The sequence below is a fragment of the Streptopelia decaocto genome (genome assembly GCF_964273445.1).
Source record: "Streptopelia decaocto genome assembly, chromosome: 7".
NCBI classification, from domain to species: Eukaryota; Metazoa; Chordata; class Aves; order Columbiformes; family Columbidae; genus Streptopelia; species Streptopelia decaocto.
This window is the reverse complement of record NC_138661.1, coordinates 55,212,276-55,234,683: the sequence shown is the minus strand read 5'-3', so window position 1 is coordinate 55,234,683 and position 22,408 is coordinate 55,212,276. Positions and strand designations below refer to the sequence as shown.

At 38.5% G+C, this 22,408-nt stretch overlaps 1 protein-coding gene across 17 annotated transcripts in view; it reads right to left on the bottom strand.

Moving 5' to 3' along the window:
• SOX6 (SRY-box transcription factor 6) overlaps nucleotides 1-22,408 on the bottom strand; it is a 375,354-nt gene that overhangs the window by 64,203 nt on the left and 288,743 nt on the right. For all 17 annotated transcript variants that reach the window (XM_082059015.1, XM_082059008.1, XM_082059006.1 and 14 more), the window contains one exon: nucleotides 1,423-1,572. In XM_082059015.1, coding sequence (XP_081915141.1) covers nucleotides 1,423-1,572 — 150 coding nt within the window. The remainder of the gene's footprint in view (nucleotides 1-1,422; nucleotides 1,573-22,408) is intronic.

The window sequence follows — 22,408 nt, the reverse complement described above, 5'->3', positions numbered from 1 at the left end:
TTTTCACATTAAAGTAGTCAGTAGTATATTCTCAATACCATAAATCACTGGTGTTAGGTATCACTAGACTATGGCAACTTTGCTGAAACAGTTGGGCTTTGCTTTTGGTGGCTTCTGTATTGAACATAACAAACTCTGCATATGTGGTAAATTTCACTGACTGCTCTCAAGCCTGGCATTAGATTACAAGAGGTAAAATATTAGACTAATACACATCTACAGTTAAGGAAAGTGAACACTTTGCTAAATAAATGTTAGATCTGGCCATAATGGAGTAGTTGTTATTTATTAGTACTCTCAGCCTAGCAAAAAATGTCACAGAAATTTATCAGCCCAGGCAGAAATATCTACTCACCCACACTTTACCATGATGATTGATGATAATGAAAAAACAAATGATATTTTATACTCATGTTGAAAAAGTAAAAAAAACAAAAACCCTCAATTCAAGTGAGTAAAATCTTCCCAGGCTGATTTGAGGCTGTGTGCCTGTAAGGTGTTAGCAACTAACAAAAAAAAAAAACATTCTCTCTCCACAAAGTCACTATATGCCTTCTTTAGATGTATTTAATAGTTCTGCATTTATAGTGCTATCATTCAAATTTATAAAACATCTAAATGTCAGTGGTTTTTTACAGCTCCAAGTAAACTGTTTCTCAGCATATTTGGTCTCAGGAAATTCAGATCAACCACAGGAGAACACAGCAATAAGAGCCAGCCAGTTCCACCCAAAGGTACTGCTGCACCACAGATTTCAGGGGGTGCTCGATGCTCATTTCAAGCTGCTGGCAAATGCCATGTTGTAGCTGCCTGGTTCCAAGCAAGTGAGAATAAGCAGGCACGAGCATTCAGCAATGGCGCAAAACCAACAAGGAGCAGCCCAGCTGTCAGCAGCTGTGTGAAATCAGCAAAAGTTGAATCAATCTGCAGTGACACAACGTTTTCCTCGGAGTCCTGACTTACATCTTATTTTCATATGAGGCTTTTTCCAAAATTGTAGAATACGTACAGCTAGAGATTTGTAAAATAATTAGAAGTTCTACAATCTCTCGTGTCCTAACAATATAAGCTAGTACAGTACTTTAAGATACTCAAAAGTTCAATCTGATACAATTCATTAAATGGATGCCATTTGCGTGCATTACTAGATTACAAACTGAAATCTTGAAAATATCACATTTTACTGATGAATCTGTTGTGCTGCCTGTGGTGGGAAGAGGGACGCCTGATATTTTTGGAAGCAAGAAGTGAATACTTTTTCTTCCTTTCTCTGTACTGATAATACAGCACTAAAACTGAAAATTTTCTTTGAATATTGAAGAATTTTCATGCGGTTCAACTTCCAACTGGAAAACAATTAAATACACTGTATAATTTCACAGCCCTTTTCAGACACCAACTTCTTTCTTTACTGAAAAATACCTTAACTTGAGTTACTGGGCTGGTCCCTCTCTTCTCGTTTTTCATGCCAGTGGGTGAGAGTGCCCCTGTCGTATTTGGTGGTTGTGGAGTGGATGGCATTTTGGCTCCAGGAGAAACTTGCATGCTTGCCAGCTGAGCTGCATACAGTTGCTGGAAGACAAGAAGATATACAATTTATTCCTGCAATATCCCTAAAAAGAGAAGCTGTAAATAGACTTAATTTCTCTTGCTCTGCTGTTTCTTCTCTTAAAGGAATTATAGATTTTTTTTTCAGCACTTTCTGGATTTTTCCTTGTTGTTATTTTCAAAAAAAAAAAAAACAAAAAACAAAAAACAAAACCAAAACAAAACAAAACAAAACTGGAAAACTCCCACACACCAATACCTTTTTTCTTAATTTGACTTTTAGCTGATTTGTTTGTTTGTTTGTTTCTAACTAATGAAGGTCATGGTAAAGAGCAAAATATCATACTTGTGTCCATATACTAAAAAAATAAAATGGCAAAGTGATAAGGCTGGTTATGAAAATTAGGTATAAACCCCTGTCAAAACCAACAACACTTCTGGTCTTTCTGTTCTTACCAAGAAATTACCCGCCAACTCCAGAACCTCTACTGGGAGCTCGCATAGGAACCATTTCCTACTAAAAGGCAGAGCTGCAACTTCTCTAGATAGCAACAAAAGTTGAAATAGGCAACACCATCTTGTTGTAATTTCTATAAATGCTATTAAGTATCTAGGCCTTAAAAATTCCTGTAAATAGTGACAAAAACATAAAAAACACCTTCATGGAACTTTCAAAAAAGTTTAAATGAAACAAAATACAAGACCTGTATGTTAAAATTAACTATTCCTATCAATCTAAAGTGTTTACTGAATAAAAACAAATAGGTTTAATTTCCTTCCAGTGACCAAATTTAAACTCTCACCTTGAATTAGCATCAGCAATAATTCTTCTACCATAAACAGGGAAGATCCTAATCCCTCTTCTACACATAAATCTATGTAAACTTTGCCTTATTAGTGAGAAAAAAGCCAGGTGGTTTGTATGTAATTTCTAACATTACTATCATTCAGATGGACAAATAAAAAAAATTACAGTAATCAAAAGCAGACCTTTCAGCACATGTAATTAAATGAAAGCTTAATAAAGAATAATTTGCAAGAGCCAGATGTGCTTATGTCATAATTGTTGCTTTCTTTGGAAGAATTTTTCTAATATAACAAGACTCCACAGAAATGAAAGTTACACAATACTGTAAGCTCAGTGACTCAGTGGCGAGACAAACGCGTGACGGAGGGGCAGCCCGAACTCTGGGTGACAAATAAAAAATCCGGTTTGTTGTTTGTTTCCTGCCACCACTTTTCAGTGCCACACAGAGGCTACAGAAGGATCACAGATGAACATTTTAAAATCAATGCACTTCCAATATTTTGGCTAAGGTACTATTTTTTCCTGTGTTAAAAACCTAGAAAAATTGAAAACAGAAACATTTCCCAGCTTGGAGAATGAAAATGAAGCACTGGATGCAGTAGTAAGTGGAGTTTTTTTCCTCTATTCCTATCCATTTTAGCATATTCTTCAGGTCAATCCAGGCTTGCTTAATTGGATGCTCTGCTTACATGACAGTAAGAAGCACATTTCACAAACCTCTGAAAGCCTGCACATTCTCAGCTCAGAAATTATCAGGTACTGTGAAAGAGTCAATACAATAAAGTTGAATACAATTTAAAGACAAAACCCAAAGATTATAGTGGCTTTTTCAGCATTCTGTACCTTGTCTATTAAAGTATCTTTTCCCTTCCGTTTTCCCCTTCCCTTCCCTTCATGTATTTCACATCTACTTCAACTATCTCAGGGAGAGGACTTAGATTTTACTAAAAGTAGATTAAAACTTTAAGACTTAATGCACTTTCAAGAGCAGGAAAGCAAATTTATGTAAAAACAAATCTAGGTTTATCACCTAAAGCTCAAAACAATTTCCTTCTCCTTTCTCAGGCAAGCCATCAAGGCAAAAAAGGTGGGATATGAGTTATTCTTTCTACAAAATTCAGTCTTTCTGAGAGGATAAAAATCAATATTGAATGGTGGCAAGCAGAACAGGGTGGTGGGCTGACCCAGGCTGGCTGGCAGCCGCCCACTCAGCCACTCTCTGCCTCCCCCTCCTCAACAGGACGGGGGAGAAAATAAGATGGAACAGCTCATGGGTCGAGATAAAGATGGGAAGATCACTCACCAGTTAGCATCATGGGCAAAACAGATTTGGCTCAGGGAAATTTCATTTAATTTATTGCCAGTTACAATAGAGTTGGATCATGAGAACCACAGATAAAAACTAAACCCCCCCATTCCCGCCATCTCCCCAGCTTCACCCTGCCATCGCTGACTGACCGTCCACCTTCTCCCCTCTGCCCTGGCTGCCGGCAGGGCTGTTCCTCACACTGTTCCCCTCACTCCTCACTGCCTGTGCAGCTTTTTGCCCTTTCTGGAGAACATTCTTCCAGAAGAGCCATCAGCCCCACTGGCTGGCTGGGCGGTGCTCTGTGGTGGGGCTGTGTGGAACCGTCTGGGTCCAGCATGGGGCAGCCCCGGCCACCTCTCCTCACAGCGGCTGCCCCGCAGCCCCCTCGCTGCCAGCACATGGCCACAGACACCAAGCACACACGGCAGACGGAGCTTGTAGCCCCGTTAGCCATGACAAGTAAGCAAAGGTGTGTTTATCTAGAAAAGCTGCAGCCCATGGTGTAGCTGTTTCTTGACAGGGTGTCTCCAGGTTAATGCAAGGAGAGAGACACATGACCCTGGTCAGAGGAGGCTCGTTGGTGACCTGGTACCTGCGGGCCAGCAGGACTGGCAGCTGAGACCTGCGCAGCGCTTCAAGGGTCACAGCAACAAGAAAAGTGGACTATTACAGTGACTACCTAGAATATGCAAACATTAAAAGCAGAATAAAATTAGAATTATACATCACTTCCCTCCTGGTGTATTGAGGGCTGTATTGGCTGTACGGTAAGTAGCACAAGGAAGAAATATTTCTAAAGGGAGACAGTGAATAAAAGAAATGTTGTCATTTATACATATGTGTATGTATATAATTAATCACTGGGTTACTCCAAGGTCCTAGTAGTGGCTTTTACCTGGCATTTCTGTAAATTTGTTTTACACCACAAAAGCACAAGTAAAAATAAGTTATTATCTTTCTGATTTTCTTAGATTCTAAAACAAAGCTGTTCCACAAACACGTGCAAGTGTTGCAAGAACTCGCACTAGTGCGAGCAATGCTGCTGTGTGGATTGGGAAGCTGCGTAACTTCTTTTAAATATCCATTCCTACAGGGAGGTAGCCAGTCTGGAAGAACATGTGCATGCTACCATAGCAGAGAAAAAATTGATATTTTTGCAAATACCACTGTTGTGGCTCAAAATGGTAGTTTAAGACCTCACATTGAGATGGTCAGGTTGTGAAGCTTTTATTTGCAAGATTAAGGAGAGGGAAAAAACCCCAAACATTGAATTAAAGTTGATTGTTAGCTTTTAATGATTAAAAGCTAAAGTTTCAATGGATTTTTTCAATTGAAATCCTAACCTACTAAATATTGAGTAGTGACTAAAAAAATTAACCTACCTCAAACAATGAAACAGATCTTTTCAGTGTATGTCTAGTACAAAAAGAGAAGAACATTTCATAACCTTTGCCAACCACCGACTCAGAAGGCTCTTGATTACAAGTTAGATATTCAAACCCATCAAGTATTAATTATTGTTTTAAGAAGCCTTAAAAATTTATAGCCTGGTGTTTGTTTTTTTTTAAAAGGTCACTAAGTTATATTCTTACAATCCAGTTTCCTGCATTTAAATATAGGTATTACTGATTTTGAGTTACTGAGTGCTTCTGCATAGTTAACCATTTTGAAAACCAGCTCACTTATGGTATGTGAGCAAGGATGCATGTTTACAGTTTTCAGAAGCAGGTTCCTTCTAGTGTTGTAATCTGACACTGAAGAACGGGATTTTGAAATGCCACAAGTCTCACTTAAGGCAATCCAAGTCTCGCATTTAGACACCTATGAACTCACAGGCTTATGCACTCAAGCACTTGTTACTGAAACTCTTTTCCAGCTGTAGTCAACTAAAAATTTGAGGGAAATTTATGAAAGTTGGAGGTCACTATGAGTCTGAATGATGCTCATCTACTCAAAAAGAAATTACAGATGAGTGGGAAAGCGCTGTACTCAGCATGTGTACAGCACAGCACAAGTACATACTGATCTTTCTTACCTGGAAACACCGAAATTCATTCTAAGCCTTTGCCATAGCTTAGAGCTACCACCCAAGAACTGAATAACTAATAAAAATAATAATCCAGGCATGGTGGTGGTATTTTCTGCTTCAGAAATCGCCTATGGCATTTGATGGAGTATTTCCATTTCACTCTTTTTTGTAAAAAGCATCACCAACGATCTAAAATTTATCCAAAAAATTACAAATAGAGCATCTTGACTGACCCAAATGTTAAAACCTTTCTCAATGCCATTTAAGTTTCACAATGCCTTTGAGAGATACTTTGATGATACACGAGGGTAGCTGCCAGTGTTCCTTCACGCCTCGCCAGAAGACAAAGGCCTCAGGCTTACGCATCGCGCTCACATAACCTTCTTACCAGGTGCTTGCCAATGACAGGTCTTATGGAAAAAAGTTCTTTAGAGAAGATATTTCAATAAAGAGAAAGTGATCAACTGTTGCATAGGAGAGAGACAGTTTCTTTAGATATATGAGCCCAGGGAGAAAATGGAGAGAACAGTTGCTCTTTTATGTACAAGAAAAAAAAGCCAATGACTGGAGACATTTCAGCGGACTGTGCAGGTGGGGGAGAATTTGGTCACCACGGTGGAGTTAAAGTTCTGATGTTATTATTTGCAGTAGGATTCTGGAGAAACTATAACAAAGCCATATGTGAAATATGCAGATGAGAAAGACAGTGGTAGCAATAATCAGCATAATAGATAATCAAAGTGCAGGTGATGAGGGCTGCCATAGCATGATGAATTGCAATGGATCTACTTGGAAGATGCACCAAAAAGAAATTCAGTAGAAGGTGGCTTGATTCAAGAGGAAAGAAGGGATCTGTTGTAGAAACATTTACCCTTTAATTTTGTTGTACTAAAAGATTTGTGACCAAAATGAAGACATACTCCTTTTTCTATATTTGTATGTTATTTCTACAAAGGTGTTAGAAATTATTGGTTTTTTGCTCAGAAACAAACGCTAAATTTTATGGACCCTGATTAATTCTGAAGTCTTCCATTACTAAAAATGCAAGTCCTGTGTTTCATCTTCAACAAATAGATTTGCTACAGTAAATGAAACGAAACAATAAAACTACTGAGAATCAAGTGAGAATCCTTATTTGTCAGCATTTTAAATGAATTGTGCAAAGCTGAAGTATCTTATTTATAGAGATGAAAGTTCAGCTATTTAGACAATGAGTAATTTGGTTTCTAAAGATGAAAAACTCTAAGGAGTGACTGCAAGGGCTGTTGAAATCCTTCACTACAAGAGGTAATGCATTTTTTTATAGTATATTTAGTACGTAGTGTTGCAAAGCTATAATTCCAAAATTTTCTTTCTGAGTATATAACATGCAATAATAATACTTAGAACTGTCTGATCACAAAGGGTTTTTACAATCTCACCAAATCCAGCAATATCTTTATTATTTGCACACACATTTCTAAAATAACTACTCAAAACAAACAAATAAACAAACAAACGAACATCCAAAAATCCCACCTTCAGTGGGGCTGCTGATTTCTGTAGAGGTGCTTAAAATAAGCTTGATGTCAAACAGATTAAAGGAAATAGAGTCACTGAAAAAGTTTTTCTTCTGTTTGGAGGAAGAATGGATTAGTGCTCAAACCCATGTTTTGGGCGTCATAGGTAGAAACTATGGAAATACAGGCTAAGTGCTGACCGGAGCCCAGTATAGCCTTCAGCAGTTCAAGCAAAGTAACCTTTTCAAAAAGCAGTGCAGAAGCATAAATATCCTAATCAAAAATTTCACACCCATCTTAAGCAAAGTTAATTGTACTTATTCCTTCCTATTTTTGTATATAAACATAATTTTTTGTATTGACATGTCTTTTGCACCAAATAGATTCAGTGATTAACACTGCCATAGCACCAAGGTAAGAAATGGGGTTATTGGCTTATGGATGTACATATCTACATATCTAATATCTATATATATATATAGATATAAAAAGCACTACTTTTTTGTCTTTTTAAGGTGATTTAAGATGATTTTTAATGCAGATCCTTAGCGTGAGAGGTAGCTTAACAGAAAACGACATCCAGAAACAGAAGACAGCCTAAGTAACTCATCAGCAGCTTAACCATGTGACAAACCCAGGGGCAACTCGGAGGCAGCTCCTGCCTGTGGAGTCTGCCAAGAAGCCAGATGCCATCACCAGAAAAACACCTTCCACAGCTCAGCGTCTGTGTCCCAGCAGTGCTCTCCACACAAAGGAAAAAGGAGGAGGAGGACAAAGAGAAGCAAAGGTGCGTATAAAACTGTTAAAGAAAATGTACATATGCACGAAAGCAACACTTACTTGAATTTAAAAACCTGAAACTTGGCAAAAGCAAAGCTTTTGCTGATGAAAACAAGATCCCTTCAAATCAACAGATAGACTATTTTATGCCAAAAGTGTATGTTTTCCTGTGTTTTACAATATATTTGTGCAGGTTCTACCTGTTAAAACAATGTCTTTTATACATTTGTTTTCATTAAATTTGGATGTCTCAGTAGCATTTTCTCATTTTATTCTAAGAAAATTATTAACAAATCGAAACAAGGTGAGTTTTACAAATCTGCTAATACTGTGGGCCAGACCCTCCTCTCATTTTCAGGTGTGCACCACGTGGATAATAGCAGCTAACTATTTAAGAACCAACAAGTACGCAACATCAGCTTAACTCACAAGTTTATGCTAAATAACTGAGAACTACTTGGCTTTACATGGGTATATCTGAAATGGCATTGATCAAGTACAGCTACAGGAAGCTGGGGTAACAATTAGGGGAAAAGTGTTTAATTTAGAAATACGATAAATAATAAGTAATAATACACCACAAAGACTTCTTTTTCTTTGCAGAATCCAAGTGTCATAACAGATGTACATGGTCTCATTTTAACAGCATCGTTCCTTTCTTTCCCCCATTTGTACGGGCCTAACGTACCCACACTGGACATGATATTCGGATTTTAAACACCCATACATTTCCCTACCGCAGAGTCTGCTCATTGTTGCAGAGTGTGAATAGCCTTTACTTATAATAATACACCAAATACCTTCGCAAAAAGGCATTAAGATGTAACACAAACAGGCAGCTAATGAATTATCATAACTAATGTCATAATAACAAAGATTGTTGCAGTGATTATTTATGCACTTGCTGGCTAATATGCTCTCAGATTTATTGCAGCCCAATATGCGCAAACAAACTAACTGTATTTATGAAAATACAAATAATATATTTTGTAGTCACGCATGGAGTTAGAGGACTTGGGTTTTCCCTATGTGTACAGGCGTGCACCTACTGAAAAAATTCTTTCTCAGCTAGAAGAATGATTTTACCAGTTATCCATATTAATTAATTTCAGGATATTTTCTTATTTATTTATTTATTTATTTATTTATTACTATTAACACCAGTTAATTTCAGTGTCTGTCAGTTGCTATTCTATATATTGTCAAGGAAAATTTCAATGTGCCCTACATTCCACTAAATTCCTGTCTCCTTCGGAGATGCACATGCCTGTTTTGCTTCTCTCTCAAGCTGCAAAGTAACAGACACCTGATTTCACGGAGTGCCTGCTCGTTCCACCTCCTCTTACTGACCACACATTCATTCTACTGCTTCAGAAAAAGAAAAATCACACTCATCGCTTCTACTGCCCTGCTGTGGATAATGCCTAACCCATAATAAAAATAAAAGAATTTCTACACGTTTTAGATACTGCAGTTTGTATTGTCGTAGTACTGCAGAGTCAAGATCCCCTATGCAAAATAACTGCTTTATTTTGTTAAAAGGGCCTAACTTTAAGTGGACCATGGAATATTTATGGCTCTCAGTAGTCCTTTGAAAGAATTATCTTATGTTTTTATGCCAATCATGGGTCAGAGGTTCAAATCAGCACTTCTTTCTGTCACTCCTTATATGTTTTACTATAATTTACAGCTCAGCAAGAGGACTCATAAAACAAAAGTGTCTATTTTACTTCAGCAACTAATTCTAGCTAATCAAAGCTTTCCAGCAAAACAACCCAGCATGAAACTCTGCGTGGAAAATATGCAGAGAACAAAGCGTTTTGTCAAATAACACATCTCATGATGTAAACACATATGTCTCTTATAGGAAATTTTATCGCTTCCACATTATCGGCACACAAAAGGAGCATTCTTGTCGCAGACCTGGTGCGACTGTGGAGCCATCGTCATTGGAAACAAGAGCCTGATTAGGTTCCCACACAGATATGAATAGATTTTCTTTTTTTAGTGTAATGCTGCCTTTCTTATTTCTTAAACAGACCAGTAATTGTGGCTGTAAAAACAGTGAATTGTGTTTGGACGACATTTGTTTCTTCATATTTTTTTTAGCTACCCAGTGACACCAATTATCCCATATGGTTGTCCTCTTCTGGAAAGTCTGAGTTAATCCACAGCTGTGAAGATGAAGACGCACCCAGCAGGCTCTAAATCTGGTGGGTTTCTTGTCTGCTAATAAAGTCCACAGTCTGCTGGACAGATGTTAAGAGGATCTGTTAAATAACTCAGTGACAAAGACTCAGACTTCTGCTGGGGAAAATAATTAGCAGAACCATATCTATTCTTCACAGATTTGCATTTCTTGCCTCATCTTTAGGAGAAGCAAATTTTCATTACTTGATAGAGAAGAGTCCCACAGCACGTATGATAGGTCCTGCTCAAATATTAATCAATTAAATGATCACATTGGCATTTGTTCTGAGGAAATGATAGATCTTTTTGTCCTTGACTTATTCCTGCATGCTGTGGTTCCTGCACTGTTTAGTTTTATTCATCATAGTATAGGCTTGTATTGGGAGAGCCTGAATGTGTATTGTCAGCTATAAAATGTCTACTTAAATTTTTAATGTAATGGGAAATGTAAACTGAAGATTAAATTACCATTTGGCTCATTTTTTGTTAAATGTTATTAACATTGCTTATTCTTAAATAAAGGAATTACAGATAACATGTTCTGGCCCCAAGGCAGATGCTGATGGTCTGGGGAGGGAAAAAAAAAAGGTGGAATGAGAAGATCTCTGCAGCAAGATACACATAAGTGAGAGACTTACTCACTTTCCCCTACCCCCACCCATTTATCATCATGGCCTGACAGCGTAGATGTCCAATGCCAAAGTCTCTCTGTTAGAGTCAAGTAAATATGGAGAAACGCTACAGAGTGAAAATACATGCACGAGTGCAATAAAGAACTAACTTGCCTTGGGGTACATGTGCATTAAAGTGCTCTTAAGATCATTTCTGTTTTGTTCATGAACTGGATTTCTCATTCTTTTGACCTCATCCTGCTTTGACGTAATGAAGTAGAAATGGCCATCAAAACAGCTCCGTCTACTTTGCTGCTTAAATGCAGGTAACTCTCATTTAGGCATTGTTCCTGAGATTGTGCCCCTTAGAAATCAAATGGCTTTGATTTCACTGAATTATGACAATCAAGTACAATCTCTCAGCAACTGCCTGTTCACAACCTGTTCACTGTAAAGGTGTGGGCAAAGCCAAGAAAGAATGCTTAGAGCCCAGATTATCAATCACTGCAAGTAGCTAAGACAATGCAGATAATGTGGCACCTGGCAGTTGCCACTGTAATATTGTATTTGTTTCCCCTTAGGAAGTAAAATGTTGGTTTATTAGTTTTACAGCAGCTTGACAAGTTTCCAAGACACAATGTCACCCCATCACCCTATGAGGCTGCTGGGAATTTTTAATGAGACAGTATCAAAATGGTGAAAGTCTACTCTCTGTAAAAAATATTAATTCAAAACTGTATCCTAAATTTTTTTATACAATGAATGTCCAGACAGTACATTTCGTATCTTATATCACCAGAGAATATATGTAATGTTGGAGCTACTGAAATAAAATAACTGCTCAGCTCACAAGTGTCAAAGTCTGTGATATTTAAATGAGATTTCCTATTTCTTTCAAGGTGACCGAGTCAAAAATTTAACCCTGTAAAGTGAATGTACTGGTCCTACATCCCCCAAAGAGAAAACTGTATTTCTCCCATGTCAGAAAAGAACAAAGGGCAGGCCAAAAGCTGACCAGAGGGTACAAAGATAGTGAACATGGAGCCTTTGCTTTCTGGAGAGCAAATCTCTTGTGAAGCCACTGACTGGAGGGAGAGGCAAAAATCCTCACTGACTTGGCACTGTGTCTCACCTCATTTCACTTTTTTCTTTTTCTTTTTTCTCTCTTTTCTCTTTATTTTCTCCCTTTCCAACCAGACTGAGTGTTGGTCTGCTGAGAATACGATGCTAAGCCACTTTTCCTGTAGAGTTTTTAAACTGGGCCTCTGAGAAAGGGTTTGATACAATTCAATGACTGAAGTAATACCTTTGTCCATCTGAGCATTAAATGGCCCATTGAAATACAGCTTAGTTAGAAAGAATTTCAGTAAATGGTGCTTTCTAATTTTTTTTTTATTATTATTATTATTCCTCTCCCAACAGATTACTGCCTGCATCTGAAAATGCAGTTCAATCACTTTTGGTTGCCTCTCAGGTCAGGCCTTTAGCCAGTGTTAATTAAATATAACCCCTTTAGAATACTGGAGGTTAAATGACAGCAACAAACTGGTCGTCTTCAAAATATTACCTCATGCTCTCCAAAAAACTGTAATCTGTTGGTGAGGGTCCTCATTTAAACGCATTGGTCTTAACAATGAAAATTTATTGGGGGAGTGCCAATCCATGCTAAATGCTATTTTGTTCAACAGCTAGTAATCGAAAACATTAAACACCTATTTCCATGCAATATACCATGTCTTTTGTGTTAAATAATACACAATCATAAAGGAAAGTGCTGCAGCAGACAATTTAGGCTGTAGCAGCACATGCAGCACAATTTTCAACTTGATAAAGTGAAACTATAAAGAATCAACGCATAAGTCAGGCAGCTTCCATACCTAATATTCTTCCCTGCAGCTATTAGAAGTTTACATTTTTGTCTCTAGTAGGCATGAACATTAGTATACCTTGAATTTCATGTCTTCAGTCACATTTTGTTGTCTGTTCCATACAATTTGACCAGACCATGAAATTGGAAAGTAGCTGAAATTGCCTTTTTTCATCTTAATGATTTTAAATGAGAAAGGGAGGTTCTTCTGTAAGCTATTTGTTTACCGCTTCATAAAAAGTTTGCTAAAGTGTTCATAACAATCTTACTATTAAATTAGTTGAAAGAAAGCTTTTAAATACTTGGTAATTAGTCTTGTCTTTCTGAACATAACTTTACTGTAAATACTCCTCCTTGACTAACCCTTTGTCCCAAGATTCCTTAGAAGAACGCAACCAAGCGATAATTCAGCATTATTGCTGCTTCAGTGCACTAATCGCTTAAAGAGCAGCAAGGACCCTATGTTCACTGCCACAAGGCTCCTACAGCCTCCTGGCCTAAGGCAGGCTTCCCAGCCCAGCGGCATCCAGATGTCAAGAGGAATATCCAGGTCCTGATGCAGCATGCCGCTCCATTCCAGTATGGCCTAAACATCTGTTTCATCTGCTGGCGTGCAACCTGCTGAATACACTGAGACTGCCGCACAACGTGGGGAATCGAACGAGGGTGGGAGTGAAATACTGCAGTTGCATAGCTCTGTGCTACAAATTGCTAAAAAAGCTCTATGAAGACAAAAAACTAACACAAAATGCTTAGAACCCCAAACTGGAGATTGATCGAATCTCTTAAATGAAGCTCTCCAGTCTAAAAATCTAGACAAATGGCAGGAAGGACAATGTGATAACTGACAAAATAATCCTCACCTTTCTACACAGTATATGCTTAGCACTTTTACTCCTCGTGGAGGAAGAGCCTATAACACCTTAGCTTCTCATCTTACTAATTTTACCCCAGTTTAATTCTTTGTGGTGTAAGAAAATGGCAAAAGAAGAAAAAGCACAGAAGTGTGTAACAAATTCCTTGTTGTGTTTATAATAACTCCTCTTTACAGAAAATACTTAAAAATGAGGTGAACTTAGGCATCTATTACATATTTATAATTTCCTATAGATAGTAACTCAGGAGTTCTAAAACAATAAGCATATTTTGTCTAAAAGATAGGAATATGTAAACACTGACATTTTATCTTGAGGCATGACAAAAACAGCAAGCAGTTTAGATGATCTAGATTAAGTTCTGACAAAGAATAAAAGAATGTTGACTGTTCTCATAGAATCCCAGAATCACAGAATGTCAGGGATTGGAAGGGACCTCGAAAGATCATCCAGTCCAATCCCCCTGCTGGAGCAGGAACACTTAGATGAGGTTACACAGGAAGGCATCCAGGTGGGTTTTGAATGTCTCCAGAGAAGGAGACTCCACAACCCCCCTGGGCAGCCTGTTCCACTGTCAGTTACCCTTACTGGGAAGAAGTTTCTTGTCAAATTTAAGTGGAACCTCTTGTGTTACAGTTTGAACCCATTACCCCTTGTCCTATCATTGGTTGTCACGGAGAAGAGCCTGACTCCATCCTCGTGACACTCACCCTTTACATATTTATAAACATTAATGAGGTCAACCCTCAGTCTCCTCCAAGCTAAAGAGCCCCAGCTCCCTCAGCCTTTCCTCATAAGGGAGATGCTCCACTCCCTTAATCATCTTCGTTGCCCTGCGCTGGACTCTCTCCAGCAGTTCCCTGTCCTTCTGGAACTGAGGGGCCCAGAACTGGACACAATATTCCAGATGTGGTCTCACCAAGGCAGAGTAGAGGGGAAGGAGAACCTTCCCCTCTTCCCCTTTGGCTATCTATTGTCTTGGTTTGTTGTTTTTTGTGGGTTTTTTTTGTTGTTGTTTGGTTGGTTGGTTGGTTTGGTTGGTTTGTTTGTTTTATATTGGGGTTTTTCTTGCTATCAACAATAATGTTGCATGCTACCGTGCACATTCTTAGAGTTGTTTATGAAAGAAAGATCAAAGTCCAATCTGAAAGTGCATCTTTCTTTCACTGTATTTTTTTTCTCAAGAGGAGGACCTAATGAGCATCATTTTAACCAGGGCTCTCCCTCTGCAGTCCCAAAGCAGGAGCACCCACAGTGCAACCTCCTGGCTTAGTGTTTTCTCTGGCCAGCCTGGGGATGTGGCTCATGTCTGTGTGCCGGGAAACAGGAGCACGTAAGGCAGGAGGGACTAAATACTTGTGCATCTCATCTCTGCATGGGGTGAGCACCTGTACCCAGAAACTAGGAGATAGCCCTCACACCTTCCCTATAACACACCCTCTGAGAGCCTGAGCAAGTCACTATTTCCTTTGTGCTGCTCATGAAATGGATCCACTGTTACTGAATTACCACACTGTCTGAATTGGTTGTCTGAATACAATCATGAAGTGTTTCTATTAAAGATAAAATGTAAGCATTAATAAAATCTGCTATTTTAATAACATATTGTAAGTACAAAGAAAAAAAAACTAGAACGCAACAATATGTAAAAACTTCATCAAATGTTTATAGCCATTTCCTCTGCAGGAAGATAGCTGAAGTGTCAATGAAATCTTTCTCTTAAGCAGAAATATTTGCATTCCTTCATTTAATGCTGTCAGATTACTGATACGCTACCTTTTGATCACAGTTCTTCTGTTATTTACCATGTGCAAGAAAGAACACAATCAACTTATCTTTGTGATTCTCCCAGATTATATGTTGTACTATACAGCTTGAAAATTGGTAAAAAATCTTTAACTTTTTTTTTACTATTTTACAAAATAACTGTGACACACTCTGCTTAAAACTATTATGTATTCAATACAGAAATAAACAGATAAATAAAATACAAGTTCATTCAAACATAAATACTTTCATTAGAAAGCCAGTCACAGCAAAGGACAACTGCATTTGTTTGAAAAAGCAATTGTTAGTTTCCAGTGGATAATGTTATTTGACAAAAAATACAAAATGTTGAAGATAAATCTTTATGTTATTTCCCTATGTTTGTTTCTATTAGAATTTTCTTTTGGAATTTTATAGCATGAATTCTACCCCTTCAAAATTGTGGATAGCACTAAAGTTAACAGAGTAACAAGCTCTCCTAGAAAAGCAAGCAGGGAGCAGGAAGCATGGCTCCAAAGATACCTGCAAACAAAGGCTCTAGTATTTTAAACCTTTATCCTGTATCCAAAGAAAGCAAATAAGCAGCACTCATTTAAAAAAAAAATATAACCAGAACTATCAGAAAAATATGAAAATATAACCAGATGGTTGCATTGCAGTGCAGTTTTTTCATTCACTTTATGCTATCATTATATTACCTTCTCTGGTAACACTGTAAATCAAATTATTCAGAGAAAGAATTTAAGATGTTTTCTGGCATTCCTTTAGAAGGTCTTCCAAAAATCAGGTTTTTATTCCTTACTGCTAATATAAAGTATCTTTAACAACAAATGTGAGATATCTGTAAGAAGAGTAGTTAACTGACGAATTCAGGCAGTTTTACACACTTTATCTGTAGAAATATGTTCTGGACTACAGCTAATGTAAAAAGAAGGAGCTGTTTAAAGAGAACTCCTGTGATAAGCGAAATAAAATTATATTATTAAAAAGCAATTAATCACGGTAAGTTTGCTGAACAGATGATAGCTATCAAAGCTTATCCAATTTTGCATTTCAGAATTTCATATAGTTATTTTTTTAACTGTTAACACATAGATGGGCTTTGTGAGAGAAGTCAGGAGTTTCATTCAGGCTCACGTCAGCAAGATTACAAGTTGTTATGAGTAACTGCTTGTTGAGCTGTGTGAAATGATTTGGTGAATGAGTTTCCTAGTAAGCACATGTCCATGTCACTGGTACGATTGCCAGTATTGTAGACAATCTTAGTTGAAGGGGTCATAAAAAATAATTATTCTCCTAATCCTACAGGGGATGAAATAAATTCAGGACACAAGATGGTTGTGCAATTGCTGTTTCTAGCGTAGACCATCTAGGTTTGTCAACCTAGCAGCAGCCAGAAAAACAGAAGCATAAGTAAAAGAAAAAGAAATCAGGACATGGAAAAAATAAGTGGTAACAAATCTTCTCTAGAAATATTTCTGCATGTCTGGCATAGGTTGGTGGATTCATTCACTACCTGACTACCCAGATGGAGAAATTGTCAAATATAACAACTGCAGTATTTCCCTGTGTAGAACTGTACAGACACAGAACAAGAAAATTGAACACTCACCTACCACTGCTAATCACATTGAGGCAAAAGCGCTACAATTAAATTTCTACAGGCTCCCATGACAGAATAATGAGACACCATCCCAATAATAAATGTGTGCAAGTCAGGAGAAAGGAAGAGTCCTATTTAAACTACATCTCTCAATTCCCACCTCTGAATCCCCACCTCGTGAGAAGATGCCGAGGCAGTTCTACATTTAAGAGCTAAATTTTTGAAAGTGCTGCTTGGGGTTTCAAGCCGTAATGTTTTCCTACTTTTATAAGAGACACAGGCAGTTCACATGGTAGCTCGCAGCCATTCTATTATTTTCAGGAGCGAAAATGGATGAAAGACAGTGATATAATAAATATATACTGGCTCTACTGATCAGGAGAAGCTTTATCAGTCAGCTGGGGCACATCTGGGAAAAAAAGTCACTCAGGTGCATCTCTAGCATCCCATTCAATTAACATACCATTAAAAATGGTTTGTCCCTGTTCAGCCTGCTGTGTTACCTGATAAGTCAACATATTTAAAATGTATATTTAAATGCAGAAAACAGTGGAATGTTTTCTTTGTGAAGCAGAAAAGAAGCTCAGTTTACAGGTATTTTAAAGCATTAGAAATAATTGTGCTTTACAGGCTGCCTAGCAGATCTCTCACACTGATCTTTTACTGTATATTTAGAACTTTCATGCACCTTCAAGGAAAATTAAATAATTTCCTTAAAGGAAGTACACACAAAATTATGCAAAACATATTCAAATGGGCTTATAAAAATTACATCTAAAAAAAAATATCACATTTGCACCTCAAAACCAGGTAACTAGGAACTTACTATTACAAATTCATTATAAGCTGAATGCATTTTACACAAGTAAATGTGAATTTGACATAAGCCTGCCATGTTTTCTGAACTGCAGTGAGTGTGATGGTATTTCAGCAACAGTGCTGGGACCAGATTAAAATGGTTATGAGGCCTCATTTAGCCCTCCCCTAGGTGTTGAAGGCTGCAGCCTACACCAGATGAATTACGATGGATAGTTCAGAGATGTGTTATTTAATAAATCTGTAGACTAGTTAAGTCTGGTGACTTGTTCTCTTTCTATTGTGTAGGACAAATCACAGAATGGTTGGGGCTGGAAAGGACCTCTGGAGATCATCTGGTCCAACCCACCTGCTAAGGCAGATACACCTAGAGTAGACTGCACAGGAATGTGTTCAGGCAGGTTTTGAATGTCTCCAGAGAAGGAGACTCCACAACCTCTCTGGGCAGCTTGTTCCAGTGCTCTGGCACCCTCACTGTGAAGAAATTTCTCCTCATGTTTATATGGAACCTCCTGTGCTTCAGTCTGTGCCCATTGCCACTCATCCGATCATTGCGCACCACTGAAAAACAAATGATGCGACTTTTTTGAAAGGAGTTTACCGCTTTTATTTCTTCACTTCCAAAAATGCCAGTGGACATGACAACACATTCTCACTATTCCTGCATCTTAAATACTTCTTCATCTCTTTTTATGCTTAGCTATTTGCTGCAATTCATGCACAACACCAAAATATGTTCTCTGTTGGGTTGACTTCACTAGATTTTGTGAATGATTCCTTTTAAGTCTTGAATAATTGCTTAATACTGACACTTAAGCATGATGTCTTTTTCTTCCCACATTCCTTAAGATGCTGTTCCCTCTAGCCTCTTTTTTTCAGGATGTTACACAAGCCTTCTGTTGTGCCCCATAGCAATTTGCAGCCTTCCTGCTGAGTCTAAAGAATAGATAGATGATTCCAATACTTTCTATGAGTTAGGACACTTTTCTCATTTCTCAATCATATGGATTCTAAAAGCATCACAGACAAAAGCATAGAATCATAGAATATCCTGAGTTGGAAGGGACCCACAAGGATCATCCAGTCCAACTACTGTCCCTGCATATGACAACCCCACAGTTCACACCATGTGTCTGAGGGCATTGTCCAGTCTCTTCTTGAACACTGTCAGGCTTGGGGCCGTGACACCTCCCTGGGGAGCCTGTTCCAGGGCTACACCACCCTAATGTCCAACCTAAACCTCCCCTGGCACATCTTCCTGCCATTCCCTCAGGTTCTATCATTGGTCACCACAGAGAAGAGATCAGCGCCTGTCCCTCCTCTTCCCCTAGTGAAGAAGCTGTAGACTGTGATGAGGTCTCCCCTCACCCTCCTCTTCTCCAAGCTGAACAAACCAAGTGACTTTAGCCACTCTTCATACGGCTTCCCCTCTAAACCCTTCGTCAACTTCATGTCCCTCTTATGGACACTCCCCAGTAGCTTTATATCCTTTTTATACTGTGGCACCCAGAACTGCACACAGTGCTCCAGGTGAGGCCGCACCAGTGCAGAGCAGAGCAGAGCGGGACAATCACCTCCCTGCCCGGCTGGCAATGCTGTGCTTGGTGCACCCAGGACACGGTTGCCCTCTTGGCTCCCAGGACACACTGTTGGCTCATGCTCAACTTGCTGTCGACCAGAACCACCAGGTCCCTCTCCATATTCCATCAAGTTCTGAGTCTAAGTCACTTATGAAGACGTTGAAAAGTGCTGGCCCTAAGATGGATCTCTGTGGAACCCCACTGGTGACTGGTTGCCAGGCTGACATAACCCCATTTACTAGAACCCTTTGAGCCTGACCTATCAGCCAATTGCTCACCCGCTGCATTGTGTATTTATCCAGCTGTATGCTGGCCATCTTGTCCAGGAGGATACTGTGAGATATACACATATCTTAGATAAGCCAGTGTTGGAGGTAATACCACTCCTATTTCATCATCTAAAAAGACTCAACTCAGTAATAGCAATATGAATTCTATCTTATCTTCTATGAACTTCCCTTTCATCCTGAATTGGGTCAGTGAGAGGGAATACTCTCTCATAATCAAAGACCCTCTAAAAAAAGGCAGGTGAGGTTATCTTTCCAGTCCATGCATCTTTAACAGAATTCTTCTGCTTCCTATGAGCACGCATGTGTGTCTGCATGTGTCTACACCTAGAAGCTCTCATCTAACCATCCTTATTTTTAGAAGTTTTACTTCAGATGAAAGGTGAGTCATTGCATTTTCTTTTTCTATAGCAATTGGTCAGGAAGCAATGATGGTACAGAAGTGTATTATTTGCTTTTATGTATAGACCTGACTTAAAAGGCATTTTAGTCTTTTATCTGATTGTTGCCTTGTTCCTAAACATCCAAACATTTTAATACCTTCACAGGAAAATATCCTTCACGATTGTAATTTGTAGCCAAATTAAGCAGGTTGCTCTATGGTTAACAGAAGTATAATAAAATTCCAGAAACATATTCACTTGCAGCTAATTCCTGTAAGGCATACACCATATAAATTTCTAGAAAGCTTAGATTCCAACTGCCAGAGTCTGCCTCACAGTCAGCTTATTCGCCAAAGGGATGCCACAGTTTTAAAAGAGCTTTAAAAAAACGTGCTCGTCCCCTGATGGCACTGCAGTACTGGTGCCTCTGGTGCTTTGTCAGTAAATGCAGCAGTAACTTATTTGCTTCTTACTGGCTTCTGACTGAATATATACCCCAGGGAGGGCGGTTTGCAAAGTACAATTACTTTAAAATAGAGCCTGGGCTTTCAGTGAGGGGCAGGCAGTTGTTAAGGTAGTGAAAACGTCTTGTTGATGCTGGGGGCTCAGCCCCCTCCAGTCACTTGGGCTCAAGCTTCTGCCTTGATACAGACTGAAGAGACATGGGAAACCTCCTGCAATCTGGGCTATAAGGCTGATATCCTTTTAAACATACAACTTTCCTGATATATGAGTTTATGTCTGTGCATTTATGATCTCGGTGATAATTCTCCCTGGAACAGAGCATAGGGGCTTGGGAGGCAGCTGTCCTGCTTGGTAAGATCTAAAGGTGCAAAAGATGGGAATCATGCCAGGAGCCTGATCTCTAGCTGCCAGACTGAAAAGTCTTTCCTCGTGGGAGAGGAGAGCAGGTACAGGACGGGAGCACTTCCCAAGGTGGAAGAGGGGTTGGTCATCTGAAAGGGACAGAAACAGAGCTCTGCCAGACTGGGTGACAGTCCAGTGGCTAGTGTCCTTCTTCTAAAGGACGGAAACACAAGCCCAGAATGGGACTCAGGCTTGCTACAGACAAGACAAGTACTAGAACTGCTACGGACTATAGAAACAGTCTCTTTCTTTACCGTTCCTATAAATTTTTTAAATAAAGTGACACTGTTCCATTAAGCAAGAATGAGAGTAACAAAGACGTGCTGTTTAAAGCAGCCATTGGAGATGCAGGGCATTAAATGGGTGAGAAAAGGGTCTTGTAGCTGCAATGCTGCTGTACCAGACTGATTACTCCAGCTAATGGGTTTGCTTGTCTGCCTGTCCACTGTTACTAACTTGAAGAGAACTACAGGGAGACTCCCTCTCCTTTTGACCAAGGATGACATTACTGGGACACTTAGGAAAATCCTCCTGGCAAAAATTTATCAGAATTCATAGTTTACTGCAAAAAGTCTCAATTTTGATGAGCTGTCTTTTTCTGATGAAAACCACTTTGTCAGATAATTCAGGGCTGAAGTTGAGAAGGAGTAGGAGAAGATGGAGTACTAAGAAATTCTGCAAAGAAAGGAGGTCATATGGTAAAATACTGACTCAATGACATCATTTTCATTGATACTGCCCCTGATATAATTCAACTTGATAACATAGATATTACATACAGAGACATAAACATTCAAGTGGGCAAAGGCACAAGTATAATTATTTCATTGATTTTAATTAAATTTTCCTAAGTATTGCAAGGTTGGCATATTTTTAATTTTATTTTTATTAAAGGGCTTGCTTGGTCTCTTAGAGCCCTAATAAAATCTTCTTTCAACCTCTTTCCTTCCTCTGCTACAACCTACATTTCTACACAAGAAAAGGACCCAAATATTTAATTTACTGCTTCCACATACTGAAATTTGCACACACCATTCCCTTAATTCAGGCCACTATTCACTGTATCATTATAAGAAACATTCTGTTAAAATATGCCCACCTAGAGCTCAGTAGTCTTTAAATGCTAGATAAAATCATTCTATAAGGCTAATGAAGACAGAAACTCTGCCTGTAACAATATTAAGTTTGTTTTCTCTAGTGATTCGAAGAAGTGAGCAATCTGTCAGTAGTACATTGAGGGAAATTACTTGTCATGTAGGAATTCCTGCTGACACTCACTCACTCACAGTGCTGACCCAAACATCTACCTGCTGACAAACAAATTGCCGTGTCTAACTTTGAAAAGATAACTAGCTGGTTTTAATTTTGATTGGTCTCACTGAATCTCTTTCAAATTTACCCAATTCCCATTCTTCATTGTGTTAAAAAGAAAAAAAAAAACAAACAAACAAACAAAAAAAAAAACAAAAAACACCATGGTTTTTGCATTTGAAAAAATTATTATTGCCTACATCCAAAATTATTATTGCCTACATGTGAGAGTGTTCTGTCAGATAAAACTGTTAAACTGTGTCTAACCAACATTAAGA